The 24,083-nt window shown below is 43.7% G+C and overlaps 1 protein-coding gene and 1 long non-coding RNA gene across 3 annotated transcripts; one reads left to right on the forward strand and one right to left on the reverse strand.

Annotated features, from left to right (window-relative positions):
- Positions 1 to 1,230: 1,230 nt before the first annotated feature.
- CIAO3 (cytosolic iron-sulfur assembly component 3) lies at positions 1,231 to 18,209 on the reverse strand. The gene is made up of 11 exons (XM_048867874.1): positions 18,053 to 18,209; positions 15,022 to 15,117; positions 14,027 to 14,170; positions 13,509 to 13,641; positions 12,967 to 13,101; positions 12,365 to 12,483; positions 10,971 to 11,100; positions 10,424 to 10,496; positions 6,868 to 7,005; positions 3,220 to 3,377; positions 1,231 to 1,739 (listed from the first exon to the last, which is right to left on the reverse strand). The coding sequence occupies exons 1-11, from the start codon at positions 18,116 to 18,118 to the stop codon at positions 1,501 to 1,503; spliced, it is 1,431 nt and encodes a 476-aa protein (XP_048723831.1). The 5' UTR covers positions 18,119 to 18,209; the 3' UTR covers positions 1,231 to 1,500.
- LOC142068416 (uncharacterized) lies at positions 18,187 to 20,612 on the forward strand. Of its 2 annotated transcripts, none has more exons than XR_012664253.1 (3): positions 18,187 to 18,274; positions 18,875 to 19,058; positions 20,261 to 20,612. It is a non-coding gene; the product is annotated as an uncharacterized LOC142068416 (long non-coding RNA). The 2 variants fall into 2 exon arrangements; XR_012664254.1 differs by having other exon boundaries at positions 18,188 to 18,274; positions 18,875 to 18,990.
- The last annotated feature ends 3,471 nt before the right edge of the window (positions 20,613 to 24,083 follow it).

Consider the following 24,083-nt stretch of genomic DNA (forward strand, 5'->3'; position numbering starts at 1 on the left):
TGCCACCAGGACGCCTCGGTGTTTTTGCTGAGACAGACTAACATGGCTACCGCTCTGTAACCTGCCACAAAGAAGAGTGGCAGGTCCAGTATCTGGAAGTATTTTAATTTTTCAAACCTGACAGTATCCCTTAATCCCTTGTCAAGTGATGGTCTAAGAATTCTTAGACCATACTACGTAAAGAAATTTAGTAGGAAATTAGAAATTCACAGTGAGCTCAAATCAAATAAAAAGGTCTTTACCCTGTTTAATATGAACAGTTCTCAAAATTGCCCATAAGCAAACTTCAAATATGTCGCAAGATCAGCCCGTTTAAGGTACATGTTTCTATCAAACAAACCGGAGACTATGTGTTCCAATGCAAGCAGACCATTGTTTTTAGGTGTGTTGGTGCTTTGCGTTAAATATGGAGTGACTTTATACTCACTACCATGATATTCCTTCTAGTAAGCAACTACCCTTGATTCTTTTCTGGTCTCACAGGCTTAATATTCTGGTCCTAGTATTTGTCGTAGAGTAGCAGCTAGAGGCCCCATTCAGAACTGAGCACAGTTATGCCGAGTACTGTGTGTCATTCTGAAATGAAAAGTGCCTGTTTAACCCTTCTGTGAAGCATACTGTATGAAGATCACTTGCTTGATCTGAGTGTCAGGTAAAATCCACTAGTGAACTCTGCTACTGAGATATTAGGTAGACTCTGCTGTTCTGTTAATCCCTCTAATTCACATCGGCAGTTGTAGACTATTTCAATGAAAAAACTGGTGACAAGTTTTTCTGCCCATTCATTCAAGTCAGAGTTCAACTGGTAATAAAAGTTTTAAACAAACTCACTCGCTTGTAGGCTGCTTCCATCCATGCCTATGCAACTTTCAGCTTACCTGAAATACAGGAAATGATATCACGGCTAGACTCCAGGAGCAGGAAATAGAGTACCAGGGGCCAATTAACCCAACTCTAACTTGAACATGATGTCTAAGAGTCACAGCCCTAAAACTTCATGCTGTGAAAATATAGCAGATGTGTTGCTCAGGTACAGGACTGGTAAAATTTTGACTTAAGAAGATCCAAATAATGTCACAGTTGACATGGGTCAGTCCTGGATTCTCTGTGTACCTTAAATGCATTGATTGACTCCAGTGTGACTGGGGGTGTGAAAAAGGAATGCAAGGTTGGGGCCACAGTGTGGTGGCTAATATGCACTACTTCTTTTAAAGAGACGTATTTCACATCTAAAGTCAGCATTTGTTTTTATTTAAATAGCCTTAGAAGCTGTAGGAACTAATTAGCAGTACCAGGGTGTACACACATTATCTTCTAGCTGCAAGACATTTTCTATGTATAGATTGTGTCCTTCCAGTCACAGTATCCTAGAATTTCAGTGCACATGTTGACTTTTGAGGACCTTAAAATGACAGACAACTTAAAAGGGCACTGAGTAAGTGTACCTCTTGGTCTCACAGATTTACAGTCCCTGTAGAAATACAAGTGCATTATACATCTTCACCATTTGATATTAAATCCAGAGTTCATCTTCTCCACTGCATGGTACTCCGTGTGCAATATTTTTCCAGCTTTTTCTGAGTCTGTACCACCCAGCCATTGTTCATACAGTTCTTTTACAGTGAGGTTCCTCTCTGGAATTTCCATCTTAACAGATTCATACAACTTCTCAACTTGCTGAAGCAAATCCTTGCTGGATTCACCTTCTGCTCTGATCTGACCACCTCCATTTAAACAGCCTAGGTGCAACAAGAGAACATGCCTGTGGGTGTGGAAATGCTTTAATAAAACTTTAAGAGCAATTAAAAGCAACTAATACAAAACAATGATCTCAATCTGCAATTGACAGTAGCAAGGTAAGACTTCATAAATTAAAACACAGCTGAGTGGGGAATGAAATCAAATACTGTAACAGTTGGGGGACACAAGCCCTACAAAGGAGCCTATTGGTCAGTCATGGCCCAGTCGTGGTTCAGAATGGACAGCAATGCATGCTGATAAAAGGACAGGGAACTAGGACTTCCTGTTCCTCAGAGAGAGGGGGGGGGGGGGGGGAGTTGGAGAGGGAGCAGGAACTTGTGGCTCTCCTTCAGACAGCCTGGAAAAGGACCATGCTTAGACCAAGTCAGGAATAGCCTTTGAGTCTCAACTGAAGGAAGGAGATTGGAAAATCCTGCCCTCTCCATAAACAGAACACTGGGAGGGGGAGTATGCAAGCGTGGTGGATGACTGAAGAAAGCAGCTGGGAGGGGTCATGGGAAGAAGCCAGGGATTGCAAATGCAGGGGAGCAGTGTGCCTGAAACCAGAGCTATCAGAGTCAGCTGCATAATGCTTAGTTTGGACCATGCAACCAATTCTGCAGTGCTGGGGAACACTGCTACTAGGTGAAAATTAAATGAACCCTAGAGGAGGAATTGAGGCCCAGAGAGGGTGAAGAATGGCTGGTCAGAGCCAGTGCTTGCTTTGGACTTATTTACCCCAGAGGGATTGAGTTTTCCTAATTTAGCTGACTGGCTAAATTAAACTGCCCATGTATCCAACCAGAGGAGGCTGCAGCACTTCCTACACCAGAAAGGTAAGAATCTATTTAACATTTTCTAAGAAGTCTAAGAATTTTTCCTACATGTGACTCCTTCATTTCTCACACCCTGCAGTCCTCTCGAGGTGACAGTGTCACTCTTGAGCTGAGAATATGGCTCTTTTCCCATCAGCCAAATGGAAGGAGTTGGGCATTGTGAGCGCAGAGACGGTAATTGAACATCACTGCCCAAGTTGAAGGGGGAAAGATTGGGCGAAGTGGTAAAGCTGTTTCTAGCACACTGGAACGGAGCACCACTTGTCTCTAAGCTAGTTGAAGAGCAGAACTTTCATTTTTGCATGGCTTAGGAAGCACTTGGGTTTACAAAGCTAGGGGCAGGGCAGTGAGCAGGTTTTTAAAAGCTGAATTGTTCATTAAGAATTGCACCCCGTTTTCATATGCAGAGTTTCAATCATGACTATAAAGTAATTGCTAAAGAATTGTTGACTGCTACACTTAAAAAACAAGACCAGCACACCTGACTTAACAAAACACTAACACAAGGCCTCTAGCTTTCAGACACAGACAGACAGACATGAAGGCTTCAATCCAGCTCTCAGAACTTCAGAAACCCTAAAAAGTCTTACAGCAAACCTTGACGTCCAGTAACGTACCAGTGAAAGTTCCTGTGTAGCCTTACCTGATGGGCAAGCCATGACTTCAACATAGTGATAAGGTGATTTTCCTCGTTTCAGTTTTTGCACTAAATTCTGTATGTTTCGAAATCCATAAGCCAAGGCAAACTGCAGCAGGACTGTGCCATCCTTTTCCAGTGTCACTTCCTGGAAATCCTTGTTTCTAGGGAATAAAAGCAGGCAAAATCATTCGTCTAAATCAGGTTTCAGAGGAACAGCCGTGTTAGTCTGTATTCGCAAAAAGAAAAGGAGTACTTGTGGCACCTTAGAGACTAACCAATTTATTTGAGCATGAGCTTTCGTGAGCCACAGCTCACTTCGAAGTGAGCTGTGGCTCACGAAAGCTCATGCTCAAATAAATTGGTTAGTCTCTAAGGTGCCACAAGTACTCCTTTTCTTTTTTCGTCTAAATCAGGGGTTATCAAACTGGGGGTCGGGACCCCTCAGGAGGTCATGAGGATATTATGTGGGGGGTCGCGAGCTGTCACCCTCCACCCCTAGCCCCACTTTGCCTCCAGCATTTATAATGGTGTTAATTATATAAAAAAAGAGTTTTTAATTTATAAGGGGGGAATCACACTCAGAGGCTTGCTATGTGAAAGGGGTCATAAGAATGGCCATACTGGGTCAGATCAAAGGTCCATCCGGCCCAGTAGCCAGTCTACCAACAGTGGCCAATGCCAGGTGCCCCAGAGGGAGTGAACTTAACAGAGAATGATCAAGTGATCTCTCTCCTGCCATCTATCTCCATCCTCTAACAGAGGCTCCGGACACCATTCCTTACCCAGCCTGGCTAATAGCCATTAATGGACTTAACCTCCATGGATTTATCCAGTTCTCTTTTAAACCCTGTTATAGTCCTAGCCTTCACAACCTCCTCAGGCAAGGAGTTCCACAGGTAGACTGCGCGCTGAGTGAAGAAGAACTTCCTTTTATTTGTTTTCAACTTGCTGCCCATTAATTTCATTTGGTGACCCCTAGTTCTTATATTATGGAAACAAGTAAATAACTTTTCCTTATTCACTTTCTCCACACCACTTGTGATTTTATATACCGCTATCATATCCCCCCTTAGTCTCCTCTTTTCCAAGCTGAAAAGTCCTAGCCTCTGTAATCTCGCCTCATATGGGACCTGTTCCTAACCCCTAATCATTTTAGTTGCCCTTTTCTGAATCTTTTCTAATGCCAGTATATCTTTTTTGAGATGAGGGGACCACATCTGTACGCAGTATTCAAGATGTGGGCGTACCATGGATTTATATAAGGGCAAGAAGATATTCTCCGTCTTAGTCTCTATCCCTTTTTTGAGGATTCCTAACATCCCGTTTGCTTTTTTGACTGCCGCTGCACACTGCGTGGACGTCTTCAAAGACCTATCCACGATGACTCCAAGATCTTTCTCCTGATTAGTTGTAGCTAAATTAGCCCCCATCATATTGTATGTATAGTTGGGGTTATTTTTCCAATGTGCATTATTTTATATTTATCCACATTAAATTTCATTTGCCATTTTGTTGCCCAATCACTTAGTTTTGTGAGATCTTTTTGAAGTTCTTCACAGCCTGCTTTGGTCTTAACTATCTTGATCAGTTTAGTATCATCTGCAAACTTTGCCACCTCACTGTTTACCCCTTTCTCCATATCATTTATGAATAAGATTGGTCCTAGGACTGACCCTTGGGGAACACCACTAATTACCCCTCTCCATTCTGAAAATTTACCATTTATTCCTATCCTTTGTTCCCTGTCTTTTAACCAGTTCTCAATCCATGAAAGGATCTTCCCTCTTATCCCATGACAACTTAATTTACGTAAGAGCCTTTGGTGAGAGACCTTGTCAAAGGCTTTCTGGAAATCTAAGTACATTATGTCCACTGGATCCCCCTTGTCCACATGTTTGTTAACCCCTTCAAAGAACTCTAAGAGATCAGTAAGACATGATCTCCCTTTACAGAAACCATGCTGACTTTTGCGCAACAATTTATGTTTCTCTATGTGTCTGACAATTTTATTCTTTACTATTGTAAAGTAATACAAAAGTTTGAGAATCACTGGTCTAAATTAATTCTCTATTTGGCATTTGACTAAATACTAGAGAACAAGTTTAAGTTTTATGCAGAAGCTTATTCAAATAAAGAAACTGTGTCCTTCTTTGAGGTGGCAAAGTACAAGAGAGTTCTTGGGGAAGAAACTAGCCTCCATAAATCTAGTTAAATTAGGGAAATAACCCCCAATTCTACTTCAAATACAAAAGGAAAAGCGCGTAAAGATGAACATTTTTATATCTGCATAATGCAGATGTAACTCTAGACAACATCAATTATTGGTTTCAGAGTAACAGCCGTGTTAGTCTGTATTCGCAAAAAGAAAAGGAGTACTTGTGGCACCTTAGAGACTAACCAATTTATTTGAGCATAAGCTTTCGTGAGCTACAGCTCACTTCATCAGATGCATACTGTGGAAAGTACAGAAGATCTTTTTATACACACAAACCATGAAAAAATGGGTGTTTACCACTACAAAAGGTTTTCTCTCCCCCCACCCCACTGGAAATGGCCCACCTTGATTATCATACACATTGTAAGGAGAGTGATCACTTTAGATAAGCTATTACCAGCAGGAGAGTGGGGTAGGGGGAGAGAAAACCTTTTGTAGTGGTAAATACTCATTTTTTCATGGTTTGTGTGTATAAAAAGATCAATTGTTGGCATCTTTAGTAGTAACAGAACAGTTATAACGCAAGTAACTACAAAACTAGAAACACAGTGTGCTAAGGAAAACATTTTCCCCAAACTGATGCTTGGACACGTCTTAATTTCGAGCTTTGAACTCTCTCCAGTCTTGCTCAGTCAGACAATTGGCACACTCGGCAACTCAAGTCAGGCCAGCGATGCTGCCCCCTGGCGAAATAGCCATGCACTGCACAGGGTGCCTGGGAAATATGAGAACAACTTGTGCATGGTTTCCTCTTAGCATCCCTGGACCTCAGGTGCACTCACCCTAGATGACCACCTTGCTGCTTTGATCTGCTGAAGAGCATCAGTGTCTGGATATAAAAATCCCCATGTTAGTATGTACTTCTACAGAGCCCTACAAATGATACATTAAACACACACCAGGGAGGCAGGCAGGCGTCTCATTTTACATACAGGTAAAATGAGGTCCAGAGAGATTTAAGTGACTTTCTCAAGGTCTCTCAGCAATTGGGTCGCAAAGTTGGAAATACAACCCAGGAGTCCTGACACCTAGTCTTCTAATCAAACTACTAGTTAACACAATTAGGGAGGAGGAATTAAAATCCCAACACACGTGTTTTAGTGTCTGATGACAGGCAAAGAGCTCCCTCATTTCCATGAGAGCTTCAGCTGCCAGGTTGCTCTACATTTTTTCTGTAGTTTAATAGTGGGGAAATCTACACTGCAGAACACTATGTGGGTGATGGGGAAGGAGTCAAGAAGGCACCAAGGGAAAAGGCTGCACAGACTGCAGGCTGATTCATTGCTAAGTTAACTGTGGGGGGTAGGGAGTCAAGTGCCAATGGCTTGCTGTAAAATGTTTAACACTGAACATTGCTCTTTAATTACCGCCAGGAGAGGAGTATAAACAGAACTGCACTGAAATACAGCACTTTGCAACATATTTCAATTCCTTACTTTAAAGGTTTGTATTGAACTTCATCCACTTGAATCCCAAACAGTTCTTTTGCTGCATACTTGTATATGTGCTCCAAATAGCCACCAGAACCGCTACCAGCATGGCCAAGGAGCTCCTCTTCTAAAACGCTGCTAAACCTAGGGAAAAAGGAAGAAAAGGCGGCCCCTCTTTGCAACTGTTTATAAAATAGGATACCCAGTGCTAAGTCCATTGGCACTGAGAATCCGTTCAACTCTGGTGAAGTAGTTTCAGACCACTAGTAAAAGAGTTAACCCTGTCCCTTTTCCCCTCTTGAAACAGAATTACTGCATCATGCACAACAAGGGCTTGTGGAATTCGGAAGTAATATGTCGCCAGCTATAATTTAGTTTTTCTTGAGACCAACTTCCCGTCTGATAGTTCTGAATTGCCCGGTATTGACTAGTGATCATTCCATGGCTATGTAAATTTAACCCTACGCTGATCCAAAGCCCTCTGAAAACTTTTAAAAAGGAAAATTTGTTCCAAGTTAAACATACCATCTCCAGGTAACTTTCACTGTGTCACTGTTATCAGAGTGTTTAAGCCTTAAACTCTATCATCTTTGCTAATCCCTACTACAAGTGTCTATTTGAACATCTAAGGAACTTTGCTCAGACTTGTTACTTTTCCGCTTCTATAACTGAAGCTTCCAATTTAAAAAAAAAAAAAAAAGGAGACTGGTTGCAGTGTCTAGCTTTACATGACCGTACAGTCTTAGAGAGCCTATCCAATAGAAACTGCCTTCGAACAGGCCTACCTTAGGAATTTCTGGAGCACTGATCACACCTGGGAATTTAAACTGGTCTTCCACTTCATATCTCATTCATTTCCATTTCTGAAGGATCCCAACTATTTATTTTGATGATAATGCCATTGATGAGTGTTAAAGCCACTCTGCAGAATAAGCAGCAACCCTATTGCTGAATTTTGCTTTTCATTGGAAGTTGTTTTGCTACTTATGCACTTCTCTCCAATAATGGGGAAATGCCAATAGAACAACCTCCATGAATCCACTTCAGACCCAGAAATTGGGACTTATCCCAAAAGCATTTATATAGCGGATGTTCCAGTACAACTGGGAGGGGAAATGGCTTCAGTTATCAATTCTGGCCAACTGGTTTCCATACCCTTAACCACAGAACTTCTAGGAAACCAGAAAGACCAAAATGAATGAGGCCAAACCTTTGATCTTTGGCTCAGTCTCTCCTAGAAGCCTGCAAGCTAAAGGGGAACACTCATGTTTATACGGCCTAAATAATGCCAAGAAAAGCCATAGGTCAAACACCTCAAACAATTCCATTCCAGTAATCTGTCAAAGCACAGCTATCTACTTGGAAGGTCACTGTAATGCTTCTTGAGAACAACAAACCACATGTAAGCCACAACAATGGCTTCTGTTATGAGAGGGTAATCAGAGGAGCTATGTGCTTATACCCACTCATCAAACAGGTTTCAGAGCAGCAGCCATGTTAGTCTGTATCCACAAAAAGAACAGGAGTACTTGTGGCACCTTAGAGACTAACAAATTTATCTGAGCATAAGTTCTCATGGGCTACAGCCCACTTCATCGGATGCATAGAATGGAACATACAGTAAGAAGAGAGAGATTATATCTATATACACATACATACCCCCCCTTTTCATGTTCTCTGTATTTGTGTGTGTGTAAAAGGCTAATTCATTAAGATGAGTTATCAGCAGGAGAAAAAAAAACTTTTGTAGTGATAATCAAGATGGCCCATTTAGACAGTTGACAAGAATGTGTGAGGATACTTAACATGGGGAAAGAGATTCAATATGTGTAATGACCCACACCAAACAGTGACACTTGCATTCTGCTCCTCAGAGCTGCAGAAGGGAAAACACCTGGGATTTCAGTCAGATCTAAGATGTTGCACTTGCAGATAAAAATCTCAGACTTAGAACTGTGAAAGACAATATTTCACCCAGTAATCAGCTTCAGAGGCTATTATTAACTCAACCCTTGTTTACAGGAACTGCGATTCAGTGTGTCCAGCCTTACGTACTACAGCTCTATGAAAAGGAGTCTGACAGTAAGCCCCATCGCTGGCTAAGGCAAGCAGTTATACCAGCAAAGGCTCAAGGATTTTTGGCTCTTGTATCATTCTTGCTGCCAAATTTAATAACCTCTTACTGGCCTTTTCCACATGTCAAAGGAATAAATGGACTAAGAGCCATCTGACTACTTATGTTAATTCTCCAAATTCTGTGGAATATGTTCTGTTTATGACCAGTCAATTTATTAAGTAGGTTAAGGATAGCGAAAGGTTAGAGAGGAGCATTATCATCACTAAGCATGAAACATAATATTAAACAAGCACTTCTAATAAGTTAGCCAAGGATTTTATCAAAGCGTTAGAGATTTTGTTTGGTGCTATGGAAATGTTAATGAACAAAGAGTCTAGTGGCACCTTAAAGACTACCAGATTTATTTGGGCATAAGCTTTCGTGGGCAAAAAACCTACTTCTTCAGATGCATGGAGTAAAAATTACAGATGCAGGCATTATTATACTGACATGCTCGAACCATGAGGCAAAATCTTGTACACTAGCCTACTGGGCCATGTACATCTATTTTCTCCTCTTACAGCTTCTAGGGAAATACTGAATTTGTAACACTTCAGTTTTATTAATGTATCAAAGTACTACAAAGTCACTTTCCATGCACTGATGAAAACACATCCTTTTAGTTTAATGTGCTGTGGAATACTGCAGCTAATGCTAATTTAGATGAATAAAACATCGGATTTCTAAATCCTCCAAATTCTTTTAGTCACTTAGCTTTCCATACAGTTGGCATTTAGCCTGCAGTTACTTTTCAGTTAAAGCAATTAAACAGTCTCATCTGCTTTGCACATGTTCAATGTGCTTTTATTGACTAAGAGAACACCTAGAGACTAGTTGAAATTACCTTGATATTTTCTCATTTGTTCTTTAGCACTGGAATACATACAGTACCAAAAAATTAAATACAGCAGACCTGTAAATTTCTGTATCATATTATATTCTCCATTCTAGACTATTTCATTTTTCCACTTGATCATTAGTTTCTAAATTTATGCTTGGTGTAATGTCTCTAAAAACACAGATACAGTGCGAATGTTAGCTATCTAAAGTAATAAAGACTGGACGGAAAAGTGTGGGTAGCAGAACAATTATGTCACCAACAATCTTATTAAGTGACTTCATCCACTCCTGACGCTTTGGAGAAAAACAGCTATTACTGGTTGGGCTATGAAAATAAGTCTACAGCAGACAGTTAACTTCAAAGTCTCCTAAAATGCTTACTAACCTGATCTTGCAGATTGCACAGAGCAGTTTATGATGCACTATTGTTCTTAACAGATTCAAAATCCAGAAGACAACAGCAAAAATTTGAGTAAGATGCAGATACTTGCATCTTTTCTGTAACTTTTGTAGTGTTAAATAATTTGTGGAAGGGGCAAACTCTGCTGTAGAACCCAGCTGTGCGAGTATTTCAGTAAATGTTTAAGGGGGATCATTTGTTCTTACATGATATCCAAAGGAGCAGAGTCCACATCTGACAGAGACACTCCCTTTTGTTCCAACAATTGTAGAACTTCTCCTGAAACAGAACCACAAGCGTAAGGGTTCTCTATTAGGGAACAGAAAAATGTTCATCAGTATGAAAGCCTAAATCCACAAATGTAATTAGGGTCAACTGTCCCAAGTGACTATTTCTTCATAACTTATTTCACTTCTATTGTGTGGCAATGGGAGATGCTTTGCAGGAAAGCAGTCTGAACTGCTCAATGATGGCTCAAAGGTAAATGCAAAAAACGTTCCAAGTTGACAAGTTTTCATTGGCTAATGTCCTAGAAAACCAAGTGTTAAAATGCAAAATTACTAACAGAACTGGTAAGAGGTCATGAAAGCATATTTTACAAAGCACTCTAGTCTAGCGCATATCTGTGGGTTAGAGGACAAGTGAGGTGAAGCTAGATAGCATAGTCTACATGGCATTTCAGAGCATTCTTTTAGGATCAGCAGCTACTACCTTATATCATAACAACCAATGGAGCACCTCTGGTTCCCTTACCCGTAGTAATTACACAGTCAACCTCACGAGTTTGGTACTCTTGGCTGAAAAAGTCTGGTCTTGAAGCTTCTAGTTTTTTGTCATAACAGGGCATTACTGTCACGTGGTAGGTCTGGTCAGGTGAAAAATGCTGCAAAAAAATTGTACAGTTGCACTAATTAAATTAATTAGGTACAGGTAGGAGTGAAGCAGCTAAAAGCCAATTATGCTGCTAGAAATCTCCTTTGCTGCTAACAATTTCAGTAACTGAATTAATACTTTCTGTTCCTTCCCAATTGTGCAGGAAAGAATAATAGAGTAACAATCCCTGTAGCAAGCTTGAATAGCTTTTTTTTTTTTTTTTGGGTGTGGGGAGAGCGTGTTTTCTCTACTAAGCCAGACAATCCTGGCAGATTCAGTCAGTTAAGAGTCCATGATTACATGAGTAGTCAGATGTGTTTCAAATCAGTTGCCACAGGCCAGACTCAAACCCACGACAATTTATATTCTGCAACAGCAACTCCAGGAAATTAGCTGAAAACAGGTACAAAAGTTCATCACGATCCAAGAAGCTCCCAGGGACCAAGGAAACAAGTTGTTGACTCAAGGCCATTGTTTCAGTATCTCTTGTCAAATGCTCTGAGTAGTTGCCAGATGTCTGAGTTTATTCAACAAAAGTGTTAAAACCAAAGTTCCTTTATGGATAATAAAACATGGCAACAACGCTCAAGTTTTTTGGTAGACTCAACTTTTGGCCAAAAGAGCAACCCCAGTCCTTAGACATCAAAGTGACATTTAGAGGAATTCCAGAGGCAACAACAACAGAACAGAACAGAACAGAATTAAATCAAACTGAAATAGAAACATTAAGCTGGGGAGACTATCTGCACGTAAACATGAATTCAAGCTCTGCGTAAGATCATGGTAGACATTTGCTTTTAGATAGGGGAGAAAAAGCCACCAGAAAAGCAAATAGGATGGTGGTAGGGATCTGACAATTCCAATTCTTCTGGATTTGTTGAACAACAGACAGAAGTTTTAACTGATCTTTTCAATGCCAAACCTGAAACTCTGCTCCCAATAGGCACTTGCAGGGAAAGAGCCGGGCAGCTAAAGGTGTGTGTGTGTGTGGGGGGGTGGGGGAACGACACGGACTGCTCTAAGATCAAGTACCAGAAGGGAGGCGAAGGAGACACCTGGTGGCATGAGTCTGATTTTAACACTCTCTCTCCAACTCTACGCTTCTCAGGAAATAAAATGGAGATGATAGACAGGCTGACCTGCTAGTGCTCTACAAGATTTTCATATCCGTAAATCAGTCCTATTTAATATGCTGTCTTTAACAATGTTTTGAACACAGCTCAAGATCTAATTTCTACAGTTTCCTGTTAAGCATGGTCAATGTAAAGCTTTACCTGCTGTTTTGCAAAGTGACCCTTGATCAAGGAGCCCATGACCTGCTGTGGGGACTTAGTGGTACTAATGTAAGGAATAACAAAACTTCCATGAGTTTTCTCCGCATAACAGATCCAACCTGCGAAAAGATGAAGTATAATTAATCAATGCACAGACTTTCAGTGGCTTCAGAATCAGCCTTACTACCAGCCAATAACTACCATTTTCAGCCTCTCTTCTGCACACAGTGTAAGAATAGCTCTTACCAACCAGATTCTGGGACAAGACTAGCTTCGCAAAGTAATGATGCACTTAAACATCTGTACCACTATAGGTAAGAACTTCCACATTTCATGTAATCATATTTGGAAACAAGTGTCTTTCTTTATGAAACCATTAAAGACATTTATAATATCCTCACAGCACAGTAGTCCCTGTCTAAGTGGAACGGAAAGTGAAAAGACATTAAAAGAGAACTTCATGGCACCAAGAGCAAGTCTCACTTATGCGTGGTTTTAGCCATTAACTTTTTCAGCCGTTTACTACACTTCTCTAGTGTGCAGTTAGTCTGCCACATTATCTGACCACTTCTATAGCCATTTTTAACTATTTTACAATATACCTGGACAGGCAGAGGCTAGCATGGGCAAAGCCTTTTTATCTTCAGTTTGCCTTTGAAAGCGTCGTACAAACTCTCGTTGGCTCTCCAGCAAGCTGAAGTTTCTTGAGAAAGTTGTATCAAACACATAGTGCACACCTAGATAGCACAGAGATATTAAAGCCACCAAAAAATTGACAAATGCCACAAACTACAACACAAAAATCCAGCCCAGTTAGGTTAAATCCTGGTATTTTTACATATTTATAGACTGCTGTAATTAGAAACAGAACAGTTTCCTAGTACATAATAAGAGAGTCTAATAGAAAAACTGGATGAGAAAAATGAATTGATGGAGTGTTTTAGGATCCCTTCCCCCACATTGAGTTTAATATGCCATCAAAGTAACAGAGGTCTGAATTCCCATTCATATTATGATTTTTGAAACAGGCACTTGGAATTTTATTCTTGCAACTTCTACAGATTTTAACAGAAGCTGCACTAGGAAGGTTAGTAAGCTATACCAAAAAATTTCATCGGTGATTACCAAAAGGTAACAAGCTTGCCTAAATTTTTTAAGAATGCTGTCAATTTCTTGGCTGTTTCTAGAAGTGTCATCTTAAATCTTGCAGCTAGTGATGCTCTGGATTGTGGTGAAACGGAAACTATAACTAGCTTCTGTTGATTAGGAGCTGCAGTCTGAAAAACAAGAAGTGGAATATTAACATTTCCTGAGCATCTTTGTTAAATTAGTCATTTAGAAGATACTTGTCCATGGTCGCAATGTTTTCTTTTTAAAGTATGATCCAGTGGGGGAAGATGTTGCATTTCCAAATCAAGAGATTACTATATGAAATATTATGATCCTTTCACAAAGTTATTCTGACCACTTTTTAAATTCAGAGGAACAGATAAGTGTGTTCAGCTGTGGATGGGCTGCAATAGCTTTTGGTTCTTGAAGACTAATCTGGATACAGAAGATCTTCTTACCCATTATTTTACCTGCGCTTCAGCAATCAAACAGTATGATTTTCAAATTCTCGAGCCTACCTGCTGGCTACTGCATCGGTTGAGTATCACCTACCTTATTGGAACTTAACACTTTGTTGAGCTCTTCGTGGCTCTGCTGAGTGATTAACACGCTTTCTGCGGATGTGATGCAGCCACTACAAGCTAAACAATCATTCAGGGTAATTTTAGCCTTTTCAAGCTTTTGTGCTCCTCCATCCTAGAAAGAAACAGATTAGATCCAGTCCTAGCCATAACAATCAGAGATCCATATGCAGACCATGTCAAAGACAACCTGCTACATAGTACTAAGAGAATTTTGCCAAAATAGGCAAACTGAGTAAGTCAGTTTTCAAATGACTTTGTTTTGGGGGGGCCCCCTTCACCCAACTTCAGTCAGACCAAACTGAAAGTCAGAAACCAGAATCATAGCCTGAACAGCAGGGTACTGCTAGCCTTAATCGCATGTCAAACACTGCTTTCACCCACTAAATGATGCCTGCTCTAGTGCACAATCAGACCTCTGCGCACCTTCCTTAACAGACACCAGTAATGCAGCAGCCTCCATCTTCAACTCACAACAGACGTCAAGCTCTCTTGAAAAAGGAGCATCCCAAGTTTGTGTAAGAAGTACACCCTAACCCCTGAAGCTGAGCGCACCATTTCTGCAACGCTCCCAGCTCAGGTAACCTCCAAAGTCCTGTAACTCTACTTTTGCAACCATGAAAATAGTTCATTACAATTCTGTTGGTTTTGATTCTATCAGCTAGTTCCAAAGGTTACGTAATTACATGACAAGCCACTTTACAAAGATCTTTTAAAAAATTAGAACCAAAAGTAAAAGAAATTACCAGCAGCTAGTCGCATCTATTTTGATTTACCCCACCCCCACTCTTTCAAATGAGTAACAGGGACAACAGGCATCATCTCAGACTGAGTGATCTAGATTGTTACCCAATGATTGCCAAAGTGATATCAGATATTTACTAGTTGTAACATACTTATGTACAGAATAATAAGGTAATTCATGGGCATTCTACACAATGATTACAAGGGGGAAAACAGTCTTACCTGATTGATTTGAAAATAGCTCCCATCATCTTCAATTCGGATCTTAGCTGCTGTTTTTCCAGGTTTCTTTTCAACTTTTATTGGCTTTACACAATCCTAAAACAGAAATAAAGTCAAAAATTAAGGAGAGGAACCTTTAAATATGAAAGAGGCAGGAGAGGAAAAGACTGATTGAAACTGGACAGAGTGTAAACAAAGATCAGTTCCAGAGTGGAAACTTCTTATCTCTGGTTTAAGCTGCATTGGATTCTTTGTTTAGCATGCAATCTTACAGTTCCTGTAACCACCAAGGAGACAAGCAAAAATCAAACATACAAAACCTACTTACCCCATTTTTACAGAATGAACATTTTCCCAACATCATAATCAAAACTATAATATAATTTTGCTGCCAGTGTGAAACGCTCAGATTTAAAGAAGTCTTGCTCAAAACAGATGACTGCAAAGTTCTGTCCTTTCCAGAATCGCTAAGGGGGATCAGGCATTCTTCATTGTGAGATTTAGCAGACAGGAGGTGTGGGGATTACATTCAACATGTGGCTATTGCCAATGAAATTTCATTTGATGTTGAAGGCAAGCAGATGACTTTATATGGATTGTTTCCGGTTTAGTTTGTTAGAGTTCGGTGACCGAAGCCTTGAGGGTGTTTTTATACTTTCCAAGAGTTGCACTGTTTGTGCACTCAGACCTCCCTTGTCTAGAAGTCTGGCTAGCAGCCTCACCAGAATTCATCCTGACCTTAAATCATCCTTACTTTACCAAAATCCTTTTTCCATCTTGACTACTGTAAATCCTGCTTCTAAAAATCTTTGCTCTGAATTTAGGGGGGTTCAGAACGCTCCCACTGCAGGGAAGACCAAATCACTCTGATGCACCAGTTATGGTCATTGAATCTAAATCAATCAAACCTCTCCATGGACTTACTCCCCACTTCTAGCCCTGCGCTCCTATGTCCTCTCCCTATACTGCTCCTCACTTGGGGCTCTGTTCCGTTAGCAACTCTCTCCAGTCTTGCTTTCCTATTTGCTCTGATTTACAAATGACAGCAAAGCTCACCTGTGTTCCTGCCACTTTCCATTCCCTCCATACTGCAACTACTTTGTGCTGACTGATGTCTTTTCTGCTCTTCTAGATCAGCTCTCCTTTTATTGATTCCATCTGTTTGGAGGATACTATTTACAAAATGATAGTCTATTGTCGTCCATAATTTACACTTTAAGAGTAATATTATAGGAACCCTTGTAAGAATTTAAAAAAAAATTGGAAGATTTTATCTCAACTTTCAGAGTAGCAGCCGTGTTAGTCTGTATTCGCAAAAATAAAAGGAGTACTTGTGGCACCTTAGAGACTAACCAATTTATTTGAGCATAAGCTTTTGTGAGCTACATGCTCAAATAAATTGGTTAGTCTCTAAGGTGCCACAAGTACTCCTTTTCTTTTATCTCAACTTGTTATCCAGCTGTCCTAGAAGTGCAGAAGCAGCTTTTTCACTACGAGAACATTTCCACCGATTGCGTGGTGGTGTTACGAACGGTTAATCAGCCTCTGTGCTCTATTCCATAGGTGGCTGTACTTCATTTGTAAAGGAAACAATCCCCTTTCTAGAGACGTTAGATGAGAAACGTAACAATAACTACAGTGCACATCAATAGCGCCTTCCACCCTAGGTGCTCAGAGCAAGAACAGAGAGACACAGGGGCATCCACAGCCCCTTGAAGCAGAAACCTAGGGAGGTTACCTAGGGAGGTGGTAGAATCTCCTTCCTTAGAGGTTTTTAAGGTCAGGCTTGACAAAGCCCTGGCTGGGATGATTTAACTGGGAATTGGTCCTGCTTCGAACAGGGGGTTGGACTAGATGACCTTCTGGGGTCCCTTCCAACCCTGATATTCTATGATTCTATGAAAACTTATTTCAAATCTACCAGAAAACAATTGTCGTAGGGCCAATTGTGAGCAGTCAGCCTGGGTCCCCACCTCTTGGGGGTGGAGTTGCAGGGCAGGGCAAGGCAAGGCAAAGACTCAGTGGCAACCAGGCGGGGGGAAGACATTGTGCTCAGCCTGACTCTCGCCCCTAGAACTCCCCCCACCTGGGGATACCCAGCCCAGGCGCCCTGGCCTGGGCTGGGAGCACGGAGAAGGGACAGAGGCTCTCCCCCAAGGGCTCCCCAGAGGGATCTACCCCAGCGTTCACCTGACAGGAGGGGGGGAGGGGCTGAGAAGAGGGGGCAACACCATTCATCCCCCTCCTGTCCCACACTCTGCAGAGCACCCCCCCCTTACCGGTCCCCCCCCCCCAAGACCTGCAGCTCCCCTGCGCGGGCCCCTGAATAACCCCCCCTTGCCAGACAAACCTGCAATCACCCACATACCCACACAGACCCCCCCTTCCCAGCTCCCGGGGACTCCCCAGTCCCCTAGGCAACCCCCCATCCCCATCCCCCAGGGGGGACCCCCCAATCCCCTAGGCAACCCCCCCGACCCCCGGGGGACCCCCCCATCCCTTAGGCAACCCCCCCATCCCCATCCCCCGGGGGGGACCCCCCAATCCCCTAGGCAACCCCCCCATCCCCGTCCCCCGGGGGGGACCCCCAATCCCCTAGGCAACCCCCCATCCCCGACCCCCGGGGACCCCCCAATCCCCTAGGCAACCCCCGGGGGACCCCCCAACCCCTAGGCAACCCCCCCATCCCCGACCCCCGGGAGACCCCCCAATCCCCTAGGCAACCCCCCCATCCCCGACCCCCGGGGGGGGACCCCCAATCCCCTAGGCAACCCCCCATCCCCGACCCCCGGGGGACCCCCCAATCCCCTAGGCAACCCCCCCATCCCCGTCCCCCGGGGGGGACCCCCTATTATCCCCCATGTCCGGCCCCCGGGGGGACCCCCCCAAGTGCCCCGCTCCCAGGGTCGTGCAGAGCCCAGCCCCCCTCCAGGCAGCCCCGTGCCGTGCAGAGCCTCCCCCCGCCCTCGCGCCCCTTGGCAGGCAGCCAACCAGCGCGCTCCCCGCCTGCGCCGCTCGCCCCCGCGCCCACCTGCGAGGGCCCGATATAATCATCCAGGTCGGCCAGCTGCAGCACCCCGCTGAAGTGAGACGCCATTCCAGCCACGCTGCCGGAAAGCGCGCGGCGGCGTGGGAGATAACGGCGAGAAGCCACGCTGCCGGAAACCGCGACGGCCGCCGGAGGGCAGCCTCAATGGCGCAAAAGGAGTAGATGTGCGCGTGCGTTGGCGTCTTCAGTCACACTTCAAAACAGGTAGTGCGCATGCGCGGGCCGCCTCTCTGCAGTCTGAGCCCTGGAGCCCGGGCAGAGGGGCGCAGCACCTACTCGGGGGGGGATGGGTGGGGCCCTGGCCGGATTGGGGCATTTAACTCCTGCCTCGCCAGGGTTATTCAGGAGCACTGGGGTGGTGCAGAGAGGCCCCGGAACGAGGCCACGGCTCGGTGCTGTTACTGCCCCACTGCTGCACAGTGGGGGGACAGGCAGAGGCCTGGTGTGGGGAGTGTCCTACCCTGTCAGCCCCCACAAAGTAGGAAGACAGTGGAGGAGTCGGGATGGACTTTCTCTGCACGTGACTAGAGGGGAGGGGCCGTGTAGAACATTGGGGTTCTCCCTCCATGAGCAAGCTAAGGGGGGCCATGTCGAGACAGGGAAATTCCACTGAGTTAAACTGGTTTGGATGACACTCAATAGGGTGTCTTAGTTTGCTGGATTTGTGTGAACCCAAAACTAAAAAAAACACCTTGAATCACCTTGAAATCAGGCAAGCGAACCCAGTGGGTATCATGCACCGTGGCCAGGCAGCCCTAAAACCCCTGTGACCCTAACGTTGATGCCTGATTTGTTGGCTTAAAGGTACACATGCCGTCCCCACAGCAGTCACAGACCAGTCACGTTACCTTCCCAGCCCGATGGAAGGATTCTGCATCGAGATCAGAGTGGAGTAGTATTCCTTCACGTCTTCTGAAAGCGTGAGTTCCCGCACCAGCGCCAGGTTTCGAGGATCCACCGCAAAGTCTTGAAGCTGTTCTGACGAAAGGTTTCAATGTCACCATTGTCCTTGTTATTGAAACATGCCCTCCGCCCCACTCAACAGCAGGTCCGGATCCGAAATCAACCAACTAGGGACCAATCTCTGCTGACGGCCCAACGGGAACCAGCCAAGTGAAAACATGTGCAGAGCGGTTGAGGAGAGTGGGGAGTTTGTCACATTGGCAGTGCAGGGTGCTGATCGCTCCTGGACTGCTGCAAGTGGTCCTAACCCTGTCTCTTTAAAATACGGCATATTCAGGGATACTCAGGCAGCAATCAGCCCAGCCAAACACCATGCAAAGGGGTCTCTGTGCAACTACATCTGGCAGCCTGAGGGGCTTTGTCTTGCAAGGTTCTCTGTTGGATCTCAAAGGGTATAAGTGCACCTCTGGTATCACACCCCTGGCATCAGTGGGGTTACCCCAGGGTTGAGATTGAGATTGGCCCTAGGGGATGCGTAACTCCACAGAACTCCCTGAGGTAGTAACAGTATGAAGGGAGCCATACGGTCGTTAGCCATTGCCACTGCTATATAGCGGGAAAGCTGAATTGTAAGGGGAAAATTCCAAGATAAGGAGGCAGAGAAACCCTAATCTCCTTCCAAACTGAGATGGATGCTTTCCTGTGCTCCTGATTTCCCAGCATCCCAGGTACTTAAGCTTGGACCTATAATAAAATGTAACCCAGAGAATATGTTAAAAAATATAAAGCCAAATGATCTGCTTCTTCTAAATGGGCAAATCTCCACCGAAGTCCATGGATCTGCACCAGTAGGGGAACCGGCCCATCGAGTGTTGTGACTGGCCGTGCATGGTGGAGCTGCAGTGTGCTTGGCAGTGCATATCCAAGACAGCCTTGCTGCTGTCTCTGCGGGGCCTTGCAGCTCAGCCAGATTGCTGTGTCCTTGCAACGGTCTCAACAGTATAAAACAAACACTCAGAAACACTGGCACAGCACAGCCTTCTGAGCCTCTTATCCTTCTAATCGAGCTGCTGCGTTTGCTTCAGTTTTAGATCCCAGGCTGCTGCTCAGCAAGCAGATGAGCCAGCCTGAGGCCGCGGCCAGCGCTGCCTTTCGGCTGCTTCTTAATGGCGATAATAAAAACAACCCCCATCCCTTTTACAGCATGTTCCCTCTTTACAGATATGAACTAACTGATGCCCATCGTCCTCCAGGATGTAGGTAAATATTCTTATCCCCATTTTACAGATGACTGAAACTGAAGCACAGAACAATGCCTGTGGAAATCCGTGAGAGTCGTTCCACGACTGCAGTAGACTTAAAGGAGGCTCAAGATCCCAGAGCAAATCAGAGCAGGGGTTCTGAGTGTCACGGTCAATCTGCTCGACCCCTGCTGCCTGTTAAAAAAACAAAAAGGTGTCCCCTTTGAGTCCCTCCCCAGAACTCTTTGTCATGATGCCTACAACTATCTTGACAACAGTTAGCTGCTGGTGTGCAGAGACCAATATTGTCTCATTATTTCCTTGTATTCCCCCATCTGTCTACATCCGTCTGTTGTCTCTTGTCTTATATTTTGACTGGAAGCTCTTTGGGGGCAGGGACCATCTTTTTGTTCTATGTTTGTGCAGCGCCTGGGGCCCTGTCCATGACTAGGGCCCCTGGACGCTATGCTAATATAAATAAATAATAATAATGACGAGCCTGGTCACTGATGTGTTAATGTGCATGAATGCACTCCTACGTCGACGGACAGTAAAACGTAGTGAACGAAACCCCTCAAGAAACCCAAACTCTGTACGTACCAACTGCTGGCTGTCCCTGAAGGCTCTGAGATCCTCACCAGTGCAGTGTGTCAGATACTTTCCCAGGTGGTCTAGAAACCAAGCCGTGGAGTTCTGGTCCTCATCGCTTTGGTTATAGCACTTTGGCTGGTCACCTGCCAGGGATGAGAGTTATCATTTCTCAACAGTTGTTTATAAATCGACAAAAAGAAAAGGAGTACTAATGGCACCTTAGAGACTAACCAATTTATTTGAGCATAAACTTTCGTGAGCTACAGCTCACTTCATCGGATGCATTCAGTGGAAAATACAGTGAGGAGATTTATGTACATACAGAACATGAAAAAATGGGTGTTACCATACTGTAAGGAGAGTGATCACTTAAGATGAGCTATTACCAGCAAGAGAGCGGGGGGGAGAAGGAGGAGGGGGGAACAGTGTCTCTCGGCTCCCATCGCTGTTGTGCCTTCGTCCCACAGTGTTGCCTCGTGACACAGAGTGAAAATGCTGGCAGGCCCAAAGTATGTGTTGCTTTGAGAGATTAATTCAGGAATCTCTGTACTGGTGCCCTCTGTTGGACAGAGTGTGAGACCTATTCTTGTGTTAATTCAGTTCCGTCTGAAAGCCAGTCTCCTAAGCAATCCAGTCCCCCCTATAGCTTTCATAACAATAGATATAAATGGCACTAATATTAACTATGTTGCAGCTGCTACCACAGAACAGACTGATGATGATCCAGCTAGTTCTGGTTCCCCTTGCAAACATCAGATGCTTCAAAGGAAGATTTAAAACAGTCAGTCACTTAACTGATGAATGCTCTCCCTGGGGAGACATTTCTTCTAGATCCTAGCTGGTAATCAAGCATGAGGCCTAGTGACGATGACTCCTTGCAATTTTGGTCCTAGCTAGTGTAATTGCACTTGCTATTTTTATTACTGTAAATGTCTAATTAAAAAAATGACAAGATTACTTTCCTCAAAAATATCCTGCAGTACAGAGTTCCACAGGTTAATTATACATTACGTGAGGAGCTTACCTGGCTGAAGAAGATAGTTCTTGAGAATGATGTAAATACTTCTCTGCATCTCCACTGTGTAATCATGGTAGTGGATGTTTAAAGCCTTTACTCTGGTGCGAGGGGAAAAGGGAAATGTTAAGGCATTAACAAAAAGGTGTTGCATTCTGCAGATGGGGAATGGACTAGGTGATCGGACAGAGGGGTGGGGAGCTTGCAAGAGATCCTTTCCTGCATCCAACCAATTTGTGGTAAATTATGGAATGCTCTTCGATTTCCGTCTCATGTCCCTTTGAGAAACCTCCAAACTGTTCAACAATTTCTCCACACAGCCTAAGAGCATTTTAAAACTGAGGCCATAGGAGATAATACATATCAATCTGTCAGTGTAACCCTTATTACATTGTAATATACATTACAATGTAAGCTATACATTACATAGTATAGCTTTTGTCTCCCTCTAGCACCTGGAAGAGTCCGCTACTGCTCTTGACTAGTGAAATTGTTCCGTTAGCTGGAGAAGTGCTTTAGTTAGAGTCAGAGGTGGTGAGTGCAGCCCCTGAAGGCTGTCGTCACCTTAGGAACCTGCTTTCTCAAAGGGAAAAGGCAAAATACTTACAGATGCCGGAATGCCAGGCAATTTGTGGTAAGAATCTCAGATGTATTGAGCTGACTCGGGGTGATGAGAGGGAGATGGGTCTGGAGCCGCTTCTTTAACCATTGGTCCAAACTGGATGAGTTAAAGGAGCTCAGAGCTGTTACAAAGCTGGGCCAGACACCATTCAGAACAGCTTTCAGGCTCCCATTGGTCCTATTTACCTGAGAGATACAGGATTGCACTGTGTAATTAAGGGTGATGTGAAATTGGCTAATAGATCCTCTCTGGCTAGTGTTAACTAAAGTCATTATATTAACAAGAGCTTAATTTCCCCCTCAATTTCAATGCTTCTCTCTTTACTTCTTCAGTGACCTCATTCTTGCAGGACCTCAGGTCTTCTTTGCAGGTGTCCCTATCCAGACTCAGTTCTGCTTTGCTTTCGAGATCTCCCACAATCACAGCATAAGGTACATGAGCTGCAGGAAAGTGGGTCTTGGACAAATATCATTTTCTGCCAGTGAATGGATTGCTACACGTCACTGATAGACTTAGCGATTGTCCCTACAGCCGTGTTTCTCGATGACCAATCTGGAGACCTGGTCCGGTCCCTGAGGTCTGCCTGACAGTTTATGAAGGCACAAGCCAGTCCCTGGTATCAAAAAGGTTGTGAAACTCTGCTCTAGAGCAGACAGGGTTACGTAAAGCTAAATATCAACTGACAAGTAGGTGGCAGCTCCCCGTTTTGCTGAGCAAGCAGGATGTCTGTTAATATTTAACATAAGCATCTATTTTCCAATTTCCAAGAGTGGCCAAGAAGGCATAAATTCTTGTAACATTCCTAACTATTCAATAATGTACATTCTGGAAGAATTTTCTTCCAGCCTCCCAGCCGGTGATCAGCTTATGTGCTGAAGCATGAGAGTTGAATGACTTTGTGATTTTTCTCTCCTTTATTTGCACAGCAGCTGCTATTGTCTTTCACCTAGATATTGGGAATCTCACTAAGCTCTTAGATACACATTATACCTGCTGATTAAGACCATCCAGCACTGTACCAATCTTATCGATGTCCTCATAGTTTCTGAGGAGGGTTTCCAAAGCTGTGTAGTTGCTGGGATAGCCTGGCTTTATCAGTATGTCTCGAAGCTCTCTGGGCTGCATCGAGCCAATTTTCTGTAATTAACCCATATAAATTGGGTTAACAGAAAAGAATGTCTGAACATTGCAGGAAACAATAAACAGATACATTGTCCTGGCTGTAGCATTATTTAATGAATGAACTCGCACTGATGACCATGAATCAATATTAAAGTCATTAGTCTTTAAATATTTTAGGGCCATCTGAAATGTGTCCAGAAAACCAATTTATGCCGAATGTTTGGTTTTATGCCTTAGTGCCCATCTGCAGTTTTAGATGCCTAGATACCGTCACGAACCTGGCCCTTAGGACACTTTTACCCTCGGCCTATGCACTGCTTAGGTCTCACCTAAGCTGTATTTTGAGATCTTAAGTGAGATTTAACTGGTGCTTAGGGCTTGTACTAGCCCTCTGCACAGGGGTGATTTTCACACTGTTTTCCCTATTCCCACCTTATGGCCACTAGGAAGCAGCTGTTACAACCTGCTTATTAAACCCCTGACTCTGTGTTAATTATTTCTAGGTTCCTAGGCCAGAAG

This window comes from Caretta caretta, chromosome 10, assembly GCF_965140235.1.
Source record: "Caretta caretta isolate rCarCar2 chromosome 10, rCarCar1.hap1, whole genome shotgun sequence".
Classification (NCBI taxonomy): Eukaryota; Metazoa; Chordata; order Testudines; family Cheloniidae; genus Caretta; species Caretta caretta.